The sequence below is a fragment of the Accipiter gentilis genome, chromosome 21, assembly GCF_929443795.1.
Source record: "Accipiter gentilis chromosome 21, bAccGen1.1, whole genome shotgun sequence".
NCBI lineage: Eukaryota > Metazoa > Chordata > Aves > Accipitriformes > Accipitridae > Astur > Astur gentilis.
Genome location: NC_064900.1, coordinates 7,342,348 through 7,355,609, shown reverse-complemented (window position 1 = coordinate 7,355,609; position 13,262 = coordinate 7,342,348). Strand labels below are relative to the sequence as shown.

At 39.4% G+C, this 13,262-nt stretch overlaps 1 protein-coding gene across 2 annotated transcripts in view; it reads right to left on the bottom strand.

Annotated features, from left to right (window-relative positions):
• Positions 1-13,262, bottom strand: part of NME7 (NME/NM23 family member 7) — a 91,438-nt gene that overhangs the window by 43,110 nt on the left and 35,066 nt on the right. For both annotated transcript variants that reach the window (XM_049824431.1, XM_049824430.1), the window contains exon 7: positions 12,162-12,267. In XM_049824431.1, the coding sequence (XP_049680388.1) occupies positions 12,162-12,267 (106 nt within the window). The remainder of the gene's footprint in view (positions 1-12,161; positions 12,268-13,262) is intronic.

The following is a 13,262-nucleotide window of genomic DNA, read 5'->3' as shown; positions in this document are numbered from 1 at the left end:
TGGGAATTGAGGCACAGGAGGATAAGCAAGTTGCCAGTGGCAGCACAGATCTACAAATCCAGTGACTTGGCCTCCCTTGTCCCAGTTTAGGCAATACACATATCATTTATCCTAGGGACACATTCCTTTCAAATTCTACCTGAACCAAAATAGACACAAAAAGCATAGATGCAATCCCCAAGCCACAGAATAATGGAAGCTCAAGGCTCGGCTTGGGATCTGTTTCAGGCTTTCAGCCAGTTGCATGACTGAACTGGGACGTGTCCTCTCCTTTGTGGGCAGATAAGGCTGAGAAAAAGAACTAATTAGACAGAGTGCTATTTCAGCAGCTTTCAACAACTTGTTTTCAACTTTAAAATCCAGATCTGTAGTGAAAAAACAACTTTTGAAGGACCCTTCAAACAGGGCCAGTGCATGTTTAAAATGTGATTACAGTAAGAACCCAAATCAAAAGCTGCAGATTAGGCACCGGTTATGATGAATTTTCAGTCACAAAGCACAAAAGAGTCACAAGCATTACTAAATACAACTAGGGGAATTTAATACTAATCCTAACAAATATGAAAGTGAAAGAGAGAAAGAGAGCATGCACACGCTTTATGTCTCTTAGGCAACATTACATTACTATGAACCTAATACAGGACAGATAATCTTCCAACATATTTTAATCAACTAAAATGATAAGGCACTAAGACCTCCTCAGTTACATTGATCTTCTACAATTTGTTGCTTTACAACATACAGTATTTGAAATTTCTCCTTCATTAAGAAGGAGAAAGTAGCAGAGAAGGCATCAGACTGCAAAATATTACAAGTGTTTGCAGAATTATGGATTGGAATAAAATAAAACAGTCCATGAAAGTCACTTTTAACCTAACAGCACTTTAATTAATGGGATGTAACAGCTGTGTTACTGGGACCTGCCAGTCCTAGTGCACTATGAACCACCAGCCCTACAACTAGGGATGTTACATTCTCTTCACTTTGTTCTTGGCCTGTTTCCCAGTTTAACCATTCCACCATTAAAAGCTTATTAGGCAAGACAGCAGACTGCCGTCAAAGCAAGTCAAGAACTAGCTTCCTCATCTCAACCTCTATATGTCATTTTAACACTCTTCCAATAATTAAAAATAATTCCTCTGCAATGGCAACAGTTTTTTGACAGGAATACACAAACTGCTGTGACTGATCAGATCAATGATCCACTTAATCCAATAACATATTTCTAGAAGTAACTGGTACCAGATGCTTAAAGTAGCACTAACTATAAGCAGCAATTTCATTTCATGTCTATTGTTGACGGTTTAAAATGCAATTTTGCTTCACTGTATAATGAAATTATCTGATTCCTTATTGGCAAGTATTAAGGTCCTGTCCCAAAACTCCAGAGAATCACAATCAGGCTTGACTCCCAGCCAAGTCCTTTGTAAATTTCAAAAGAGGAAAAAGTGGGACTCGGAGCTGGGCCCTCCTGCAATGTATTCCAGTTGAAGTTCTCACTAACCTTTGTTTCAGACAACATTGCAAAACACTGTACAGTAGGAAGCTGACAGAAGTCCTTCTCAAAAAGTGCACTTCTTCCTATCAGTTGATCAACCTATCCCCTGAAGAACAAGGTTTATTGAACTCTTCTCCTAGAGAAGAGACGGGTTTTTTCCTACTTAGAAATAACGCAACTCTAGGCATTCTTGCTACACAACATAAATACATCATTTCTAGACTCCTCAAAAGTTTGGCCATAGTGATAATCTGCAGCTATTGATCTCCCAGCCTCACTACGTCCTGTACGAAACAGGATATACAGTCATTTTTGTATTTGTACTCTGGAGCACAAAGAAGTGGGTCACAGAGGGACAGGGAGTCTCCTGAGCAACACACACTGCAGGCCAACAGAGAGAAGGGGAGCTCAAAAGCTACCCAGCCTAACCATGAAGGGGGCAGAGGGGAAAGACAAGCGGATGCAGACAGAAAATAAAGAGGAACATGTGAGGAAATGATGAGAGAATATTGTTCATAGTGATAGAATCCAAGATATTCCATCATTCTCATTTCTCCCTAGGCATTGTATTAAAGAAGAACCTTAAGAAGTTTGAAGGGCAGCTTTACAGATATTTATGGAGAACCCCAACAACACTGCAGCACTGGTGAAAATCTTTACAAACAATATTCATTTGAAAATAACAAAAGGGTGAAGACAAAAGATATCACCACTGCTTTACTGGAGAAAAGAAGTTGGCATTTTGCTAGCACAAGAAAAATTATGCATACAGACAGTAAATCTTAGGGGACCTTGAAACCAAAATGGCTGAGTGGTTGATGCAACTGAGAATGGGAACCAATAGAAAGATTCAAAGGGGGTGGAAGGTTCAAAGGCTTAACCCCAGCTGCAATTTTCTGAACCGCTATGAACAAGGCAAGACCACACTTGTGAAGGCCAGACAGGGCATTAAGACACAAAATGACGAAAACCTGTAGGAAAAAGAAACTGTTCTGGGAGTTCTTGTATGGGAACAGACTGGAATAGTCACACTTAAAATTCAGATATAAAAACCCATACAGAAATTCAAGGCAAAGATCACAACCAGGCTACAGAAAGTATCCAGCAATTTAGCTGTGCAGCGTGTGCCATTTGAGAAGGGAATTTAAGGAAGAAACAAAGATTAAGAAGGAAAGATCAATACTTCTGCAACAGATATGCTGAACTCAAACTGATGGCTGTATGTTTACAAAAACACAGAAAGGCTTAGGTTTCTGTCTTTCATTGTTCTTGTGCTAAGAGAAGGCTTAAAAAGAAATACCCAGTTTGTTTTTCTTTTTACTTCTTTCTTTCGAGTTTTTAGTTATCTTGTACTCCTTTAGCACATCCACTCTGATTTTTATTCACTTGAAAAGAATATGGTCACTCTGGCTGGAGAATGTTTCTATAGCTATAATGATTTTCATTTATTTTTGCTTATTTCTTAAGTGTGAAGAAAACCAAACACGGTATTTTAGTTGAGGCTGTACCACCAGATTATATGATGGCATTCAGTATTGTAATTCAAACCATTTGTATACTTACTAATATTTGTTTCTTTTTTCTGGTTATCCCAACTAAACACTGTGCATGGGACTTCTCATGAATGGTTACAATTACAGAAAGGAAATGGTTAAAATTATGCCTTCTAGCATGCATTAGCCCATAATTATAAACAATCATTTTAACCTACTATTGCACTGTCAATTAACTTAACTCTGGAGGTTGAAACCCTCAGGAGGTCCCCTATAATCTGTTCCAGCCTTTACTAATTTTATATTCCACTTCCTGTGGAAGGTTTGCCCACTCACTGTCCTAGATCAATAGTAAATACACTGTAAGTTCATATCATTTATTTTCCACTTGGTAAAAGACTATCACATATTCCTATGTTCTGTGTCTTGGCTCTTTTCAGACCCAATACCTTGCCTTTCTCCTTATGCTCTGATTTGAAAAGGGCAGTAAGAGAAGAGACTTCAAGATATTTATATTTTGCTCCCAGGTACAGTGAATTTAGACTATGCATGGCTGCATTTTTTTAATTTTTCTAAAATGTTCGCAAAAACTTCTGGTAACAAAGGTTCCATTACATCCACAGATATCAGGCCAGTGATATACTTTGAAGTTTTCTTTAATGATTAGAATAAATCTTCTTTCATCTAAATTAGTAAATACGCATGCATTTTCCAAATTTACATATAGAAAGCTGTATAACCCTGTCTTCTCCATCTCAGGTTACATAAATGAAACCTTTCAAGTTTTCACTGGCTAAATCTCTTACTCTTTTTGCTCTCAGTTGATTATGTTATTTTTGAAACAGAGTGCCCAGAAACTGGACATGCTACACAAGCTGGATTCTCACCAGCACTGAGCAGAACTAGTTACTGAAAAAAAACCTAAACAAAGCATGTCTAACATTGTGAACACTGATTGTGCTTATGATAGATATGCACATATATCACATGCTACATATGCATAGATAGCATATGCTTATGATATATCACTATTCCAACTATTTATCTACAGACTTTTCACTGATACCCTGCCAGTTCTTCTCTATTTTATATTTGTGCATTTGTCTTCCCTCGTCCATGGTAGTGCTATGCAGTTGTTTACATTCAGTTTCATCTTCTTCAGATTGCTTCATTTCTACAGTTCATCAGGAATGTTCTGAATTCTAATCACATCCTCCAAAACCATTGTAGGCGCTTGGTACCATGTGAAAACACTGCAAGCATGCTCTGTCCTTCCCCATCCAAGTCACTGATGACAACATTGACAAGAACTGGCCCAAGGATGGGTGATGATTTCACTTGTAAAGCCCTTTTAATTTGATGTGCTCCTGTCCAGTCCAATGTTGAGGAAAATTTTTAAAGCTATGCAGATGCCTATGCTGTACAGATCTAAACATATGAATTGCTTCACTAAAGGAAAATTTTGGTTTCCTAACAGCAAGATAGAAGACACTGATATTCAAGTGAATTAGACTATCTGGCTCTGTTTTACCTTCCTTTATGGAAAGCATACTTGGAGAATTCAGAGATCAGTATGGCATATTTTCCTTCAAAAAAGACATGCTGGTAAATGTCCATCATATCTTCACTTTCTAAATGGTTTCAATGAAATTATAGACTCTTGATTCATCAGTTTCCTTGGTATGAAAGAAGTTTCATTAGCCTGAAATTCCCTGGATCACTCTTAGAATTAACTTTTCTTTAACCCTTTAAGAATGCTAAAATGCAGTAACAAGACACTCATTCCTAATGTATCTTTATATATATATATATATATATATATATATTAACACCATCATCCCTGCACAGAGATGATTTTCAGCAACAGGAGCACCACTAATGTAAGTCTACCAAACACTACTGGGAAACACTCTCCTTCCAGTAGTAGAAGGATACTTACAAGCTTCAGTAAGGATTGGCTGTGCCATTTGATCAGTTTTTTTCTCTGAAGTATACCTCCTCCTCTTCCTTCCAGTCTCAAACTGTCAGAAAAGATTTCTAGATTCATTTCACCTCCCCGTCTTAATCAATTCAAATGTACAATACATTTTTCATAATTCAAAAAAATAAATGTCACTTCCCCACTAGCCACTGAAATCCAAAGTCAAAGTTGGGAAGCCAATGCCAAGCTGCTAAAACTTTATGCAGGAACTAATAAAAAACCAACATAGGCTTAGTTTGAAAAACAAACACCCCAAGCAAGGAATATGCATCATTACAACTACAGCAAATAATTTAAAACACAGACAGAAGTGGATGGACTACTGTTCTCATGGAAGCTACATTTTTTTCTTAAAAAATGTTGATAAAGTGGTAAAGTTGGTTGCTTTTATTTTAATCACTTTTTCCTAGCTTTTCTAAAGAGAACAAAAACAAACAAGCAAACAAACAAAACCCCAGGACCACCACACACCACCGAACACTTCAAAACTATATATATATAATATATTCAAGGAAAACATAAGAAACAAAGTACATTTAATTTTGCATAAATACATCTTCTGCCTGGGCAAATCTGTCTGCAAAAAAGGCCTGCATGTGAAAGCGTAGTGCTTCACTAGGTAGTTTTCACGATTGCAGCACTAAGATTGCCATATTGCAATATTGCATGTGGGAATATCCAGAGGTCACATCTCAAATGACCTACTGTACTTCTTTGAAGTATATGCAAAGATTTGTGTTCATCCTACTTTTTTTACATTTCCAGATTCTATCTTTACATAGTTCCTTCTAGACTTCTAATTGTTAAGTGTATCAAGGCTAGCACTGATGCCCCTTGGTACTTAACTTTGTAGACAAGAAAGAAAAGTTCTGCCTACGAGAGGTGAAGTCCCCAGCATCTGCACTTCACCTTTCTATTACGAATACTTCTCACAGACAGAAGATATACTTTCAGATTACTTATGAGAAAATTCCTTTCCTCATTTTTTCTCAAGTATGAGAAAACAGCTTTCTGAAAACCTTGTTCTATTTTAAAGTTTCCTGAAAATCAAAATAATGTTACTCAAACTTACATCTAAAAACCCAGGGTGAAAAAACCCCACCAATTTCCAGAGTTCGTTTACAATTTTTAAAAATCTTATCTAATGAATACAAATCATCATGATAAAAAACAATTATATAGATACCTAGTCCTGAGAATGGTGACAAATCTGCACCTCTTCTATCCCATCCTCTTTTTCTCTTCCAGCTTATTTCCTTGCCTACCCACATACACGTAACTTCACTTAGCACACTACAGAGGTCAATTGGACATTCTCACAGCAATGCCTTCTCTCTTTCAAAGACCAACAAGTATATTGTCTGTCAGGAACAGCTCTTCAGTTGTTTGCAGTCAGGCATATAAGCTACTAAAATGCTGGATTTTAGTCCTTCTCTACCCATTCTCTTTTGTAAAGTAACCTCCTTTGAGATCCTACGTAAGTAAACCCTGGTTCTTTACCTGCTTGAGACTGAACTACTGTCCTTGGTATTCTTTTTGTCCAAGTCAGGTTTGTCTCTGGAGCAAAGAACTACTCTCTCAATTAAAATTTTTCTAAGTCTTCACGTAAACAAGGAAATATGATTCTTAGGGTTACCTGTCATGCAGCATTTTGTTGATCAATATGAATTGATCTATGGTCTATGAATTTCTAAAGCAGTCCAGTAGGTATTAAGTTAAGATAACGGCACTCTCTAAGATTTATCATCCACTCAGAACAGGTCTAAAACCTTATTTCCACATAATATCTTTTCCACATGGGAAGAACCCACTCCCTTTGTTTTCTATTAGACTTAAATTTTAGTTAAAGAATAACGTGGAAGACAGCACTGTAACTTTTTTTACCATTATTATTACAAAAGAGGGACAAGGGTTTAACTTACCAGCAATGTTAGAACAAAATCTCAAGCTTAAGATGTACTAGGAGAACAAACCTGTCCGGGTAGCTAGTCTCACACCTAGGAGCCCTCAAGACCATAGAGGCTTCCTCACATCTAGGCAGGCCTTTCAGTTTGCATCAGGTCCAATGAATTCCTCACTAGCAGTTTTGCTTTTCAAGTTCGTGGCACTGTTCTAGCCCCAAATTTGCTTTTGAGAAAACTCTGACTTTAGGAGAACCCATGTCTCAGCTTGGGAGTGCAGAAAAGGAGGGAAGGATTTCACCTCTCACGCTCTGTCCTGTAACCTAAGTACAAAATGTGAAATATAACAAACTTCTGACCTCAGCCTTTATAGCCTGATCACCGCTACTTTCATAATTTTTTCCCTGCTTGTTTTTCAAAGGAATTAAGGAAAAGCCGCAAAGAAACTTAAACCAGTCACAAAATAACAAATTCTAATTCCTACAGCAAACATGACTAAACTGTTACACATAAATACATTAAAGTTAATCCCACCCAGTGATCTACAAGGTGTTATTTCTGCCAACAAAACAGTCGAGTCGTAACTGTCCTCAGGGCATTAAACTGAAGTTCATCCACTTTGGTGCACTTACATTTTTGGCTTCTGAGCACTACTGCTAATACCTTCAGATCTAATAACATAAGGGGAATTACAAAAAGAGAATGTCTAAATGATTGCAACTGTGACCATGTATCTGAATTATCAGAAGCTCCAAGCACAAGAAGCAAGTGGGTTACAGAACACAGATCCACACTAAAACTCTCCAATTATTAAACAATTAAGCCCTATAGTCCTAGTAAACACACTGAGACACTGTGCTTACTAGTTACCATCGTCCTCGACGGAAAACTGGTCTCAGGAGAAGACAAAGAGGAGGCTAAAAGACACTGAAACGCATGGCAGATTCTAGAGGAGTCAAACCACATCATGTCTCCCCAACACACCGCTGGTCGGAACAAGTCTACATGGAGTAGCATCAGGTTGCTTTTGCATTCTTTCAGTTCCCAATAAAGAGGAATTGGACTGCTCTTGCAAACCCTCTTCAGAGTTAAAATACAACCACCTCACCACCGCCAACTTTCCAGCCAGCCAGGGAAGTGCTTCATCTCTGCCCGGAGGAGCCACTAGAGAATGAGCTAAAGCTGTCTAGTCCGGAGCACTAGGCTACATTGCCTTCAATGGCCTTCCCAGCTGTTTTCCCATCTCGGATCCTCCACAGAAGACGTTATGCTGACACCAGACTGACAAAATAGCTTTTGCCTTACTTCTTTAAGAGGTGCGTATGACACACAGCCCTAGAGGACTGGCGATACCACCCCTCCAGCATTACCAGCACCCTTGACAGCTGAAGTTAAACTTCGCGTAACTCCCCGGACACCCTTTATCAGGCCCCAGGTTTCCTCTGCAGCTTGGCAGACACTTTTGGTACTCATGCTTACAGGAGTTATCATGTGTGTGAGTGCTGCCCCAGGTCCTGCTGCAGGTGGTCAGGCTGTGCTGCTGCAGCTGCCTAGCAACAGAGGTTTCTGTATACCCGTCAGGAGAGGGTCAGCAAGGCCAGAGATAAAACCAACGGTGATTTTCCACTGCTTTGTCACTGGATAGGAACCCTATAAACCCTCTACGTTAATCAAAGTCAGTTTCTAAGAAAGGACTGTGTCAGAGAATTAACCAGTGTAAACTACAGATTAGGTCCAGCCTTTTGACAGCAAGGTATGCTTGCTGAAAAGCCTCCTAGCTTACAACTGTCGTTAAAGCAAACCATCCTCCAGGATGGAAAAATAGAAGATTTTTTCCTTCTAAGAATCAGTTATGCAACAGACTCCGGAGGAAAAAGAAACACTGGGAAAAAGGACCAGAAAGCAAAATTCAAATCATGAATTCCATCAAAAGTTTCTGCAGAAATAAAGACTAAATCTCTGTATAAACTCAAGTATGTAAGTGAAACTTCACATAATTGTAAATGTGTAATGAGCAGATTATATTCATCGTAATTAGATAATCAAGTTCAAAGCCTCAGCAGCACATAGGAAATGGCAAAAAGGTTTATTTTTAGATACTCGATACCAAAAATTTGTGGAGCACAAATCAAATCTTCAATGCATAACAGGATCTGCTGCTTTGACCCACATAAATTCCTCTCCATGCCTCTGCCTCTGCCAAGCCACCTTTTCACACTGATGGCCACACAGCATTTCCTTTCATCTCCAGCTCCTGTGTTTCCACTTACGTTCTGCCCACCAGAAACAGCAGGGCGGAGAGCCACACCTAGAAGCACCACTGCTGGGGGTAAGCAAGTTGCTTATTTTTAAGATCAGGCAGTGTCCTACATGCAATTTTGCCAAGAGGGCAGCTCACAAGCTGCTATAGCACCTACTTCAACTGAGATACAGGAGATGTTGTTGATATAACCAAAATGTCTGGTTATATCAGACATTCACTGTCTGAACACTGTTCAGTGTCTGAATCACTGAACACAGTTGCTAACAGCCGTTAAAAGGGAGATGAGATGAGCAGGGCCTCCCCACTCTGTCATGGATCACTGAGCACAAATATGTCAGCCCCTCCTTTCTCAAACTTTCTCCTTACAGATGCACAATCCATGGGGCCAATGTGCTCCACCTCTAATCCCTGAAGATGGGCTTCTGCCTTCTTGTCTGCTTGTTTCAGACAGGCACCTGGGAGTTCTCCTGAGCAGATTGTTTGGTCCCCCCAAACCCTTTCAGCATGCTATTTCCCAACTCCAAAACAGTCTGCGCAGGGAAGGAGGAATGGTGGCACTCCCATAGACACAGCCTGCTACTGCTACACAGCATGCTCAAAACTTTAAAAGCTTTAAAATCTATAGGAGGCAAAGGCTATGCTCCTTCAACTTTAAAACAGTCAGTTTAATCATAATAGAGTAATTTCAGAATTAAGACTTCCAAAAACTGTTGCAAAACTAGCGCACAGCTCTCTACTCTGTCGTGCGTGGTTCTTCCTAGGTGTGATGATCCAAAGTGCACTGCAAGAAGACCAAGTGTACCAAAAGGGATGCCGCTCAGTGGCATTTTTGTTGTTACTCACAAAAATAGGCTGAAGGAGAATATGGGAAAGGCTAAGGAAGACAGAAGAGGACAGGCAAGGAAAGCCAAATCCGTTCCCCTGCGACATTCCTGGCCCATTGGGCTGATGTTGGAGAGTTCCTGCAGCCCTTGTGCAGAAGGATCCATCTTGCCTCAAACTGCAGACCGGAATCAGTCTAGTTGCAAGATGAAGCCACACCAGTGCTCTCAGCCAGAGTGAGGCCACCACCCAGCCACAACGACTCTTCCCTAAGCCCAACTCCCCATCAGAAGCCAGACTTCCGGAAAGTTTACAGGATCTCCTCAATCTCAATCTCTTTAAGAGATGCAGCACCTGTGCCTTTTGAAACATTCAAAGTAATGTTGGAGAAAACAGGCAGAAACAACAGAGCTTAGTAAGGTAAGAGCGTAGCCAGTCCCTGAATTCCAACATTCTTGATATTAATTTAAAATTGATAAAATGCTTTGCTGACTTAGAAAAGAAAATTCAGTTTTGGTTTCTTCATTTTCTTGAGGGTAGTAATCAAAGCTGTACAGACAGAGAACACTCACACAAGGTACACTTTGTCTTTCAAATTGTAGTTACTGTTTGGCAGCTGTGGTCTGCCTTTCCAGCCCTCTGTGGTGTGAGAGAAAGGACTATATATTGGATATTAAGCTTAACTTTAGTCCAGTCTTTCTAGCGCTCCCATTGCAAAGCTGGGTGTGCACTTATATTTTCTGTTTATCTGTACCTATACCTCTTACTCTCTCTCACCACCCCCACCTCCTCCAGACACTCACACTCCCAGGCTGGAGTGCAAACAGGGCCAGAATTTGTCCTTTGATGATTCAGAAAAATTCTGAGAAGTTCAAGAAAAAGGAAAGAAAGTAACAGACAGGGCACTGAATCTACAGAAATGAAGATTAAAAGTAGGAAGGAACAACCTGAGCTCACTAAGAGACAGTCTGAGTGCCCATATGTAATAGAAATTGTATATTAAGTAAGAAAGCACAGCCCAAGCCATCCACTTTGCTATTTTCACAATCAAATTAAGGACCCTAACAATCCTGCCACGGAAAAGTTTGTCCTCTGCAAACATTTAGCTACATAAAATCATAGTCCCACCTGCTGCCCGTATTTCTGTAAACAGAACATCACTCTGTCTTTGCTGCATGGTAGACTTATCAGTAGCAGATACCATGCAAGGCCTCAAAGAGATAACAGGCATATTATCAGCAGTGAGAGACTCTTTCTTGTGAAAGCCTTTTTTTTTTTTTTTTTTTTTTTTTTTTTTTCCAGCAAGCTCTCCAGACATCCCACTTGAGGTGTGAAAGGCCTGGAAACTGCTATGGCCACTTCTGCTGTTTCCATTTCAGCTATCCACAGAGAAGTGATTAAAATGTTGCAGCGTGCTCTGCATCTTAGTAAGAAAAATCTCAATGCTTTCACACAGCAGTATTTATTCTGCACTCAAAAATACTGTTGCAGTTCCAGAGCCAAAATATTTTACTGCACTCACTGCTCCTACACATGCTCCTGTATCTAAGTAGAGGACACAAAAGTGAGATTATTTTTGCATGGTAACAGTTGGGCATTAAACATTTCCAATACTTCTATGGTGAGCTCACAGGGCATTCTCCAGCACAGAAAGCACCATGGAGTCCAACAAATGCCTTAGGTCTTTGGCTCACTTTCATAAACAAGCCTTTTCTACTTTCCATCCCCACTGCATTCAGCAGAACAAGGTTCATATCAGCACAAATATCCCTTTGTGAGTAGCTTTAATGTAATGTGTTACTGTGTGAGTGGAAGGCCCTGCAATACAGCCAGGTGTCCCGCTTTCACTCTGCCGTGAGGATGCTAACCTCCAGCAGATGACTGTGGTAGGCAGACAGGAGCAAGGACACAGCAAGCTGTCACAGTAAGATTCATGAAATCTCATGTATATTTTTATCCTTCGTTTTTTCACCTTTCCTTCTTATTCTGAAATTAACAAGTATCCACATGGAAAGCGCATGACCCACTCTTCATGGAACTGAACTGCAGAAACACTAAAGGTGTATGAAAGACAATGTATCTACACACTTTTGCATGTACTATAAAATATACCGTACTCTTGCACTCTCATTCTCCCAAAGAAGGGCACAGGAATGATCATGAAGCACACATTGCTTTCACCTCCACTATTGGCATTGCTTACCTTCATTAACTGCATGAGGCTTAATAATGCAACAAGTACAGTTTGTGAACTTTGCGCTGCTGACTGGTCCACGACCTCCACTGGAGGGAAAGAACAACTCCAGCTCCTGAAAACAATTGTAATTGAATACATTTTAGATTGATCTAGCTGCATATATCAACTTTTATCGTAAGTAACATCTGAAGTATCCATAGTCACAGAAGAGAAACTTTAATTACAGATTTTTGTACTACAAATACTTTTTCCCTATAATATTCTCTCAAATATATCTTTCCCTCTCTGGCACCATTGCTACAATCATAAAAATATGATTTGAATACTTCTTGCAATGTCTTTCTTTTCACTTCTGCAATGCAATCCATTTCAATTCAGAACATTCAAAATGTTGTTGCCACAAACATTTAGTAGAGGTGTTCCCGGTTTTCTGAATTCTCTCTCTCTTCTGTCAGTATCTTTCCCAAATCCACTTGTATATACACATATTTTATCTTCCCTCTTTTCATATCATCTTTTCCACTATACGAGCAAAAATGCAACAACCATCCATTTCTCAGCATGTTTTCTTTCTGTATATAAAACTGATCTCCATCCCATTTGTTTAGATTTTTTTCCTTTTGTCTTAAACAACTAAACTTTGCCTAAAATCGTTGACTCACACCTTATGCCTTATTGACCCTATTTTTTTCTTTTTTTTTCTTACTGAATTGAAGCTGATGAACTCGATTGCTCTGATTTCTGGGATGAATCAAAAGAACAGCTTTGCCTCCGATCACTTCCTTTCTTCCCACCATCACTATTCAGGTATCACATAGCTTGGGTCTTAGACCATACTGGGGTGAGCTTGACAGCCAGGTTTCTTTCCTCAGTGATATTTTTTCCCTGTTCACTGCCAGCTTCACACCTTCTCCATACCATTTATTCGCATATGTTACACAATCTGCCAATTAACACTAGTCAAATGCTCAAAACACAGATTCCATTTCAGACCTATTGGTCAAATTCAGTAAGAGAATTGATAAATTTCTATTTAAGGGAAATAATATTATCCTGGAAATACTACTACTGAAACTATCTGATTTTTTCCTGTGTAACAGTAGCAGT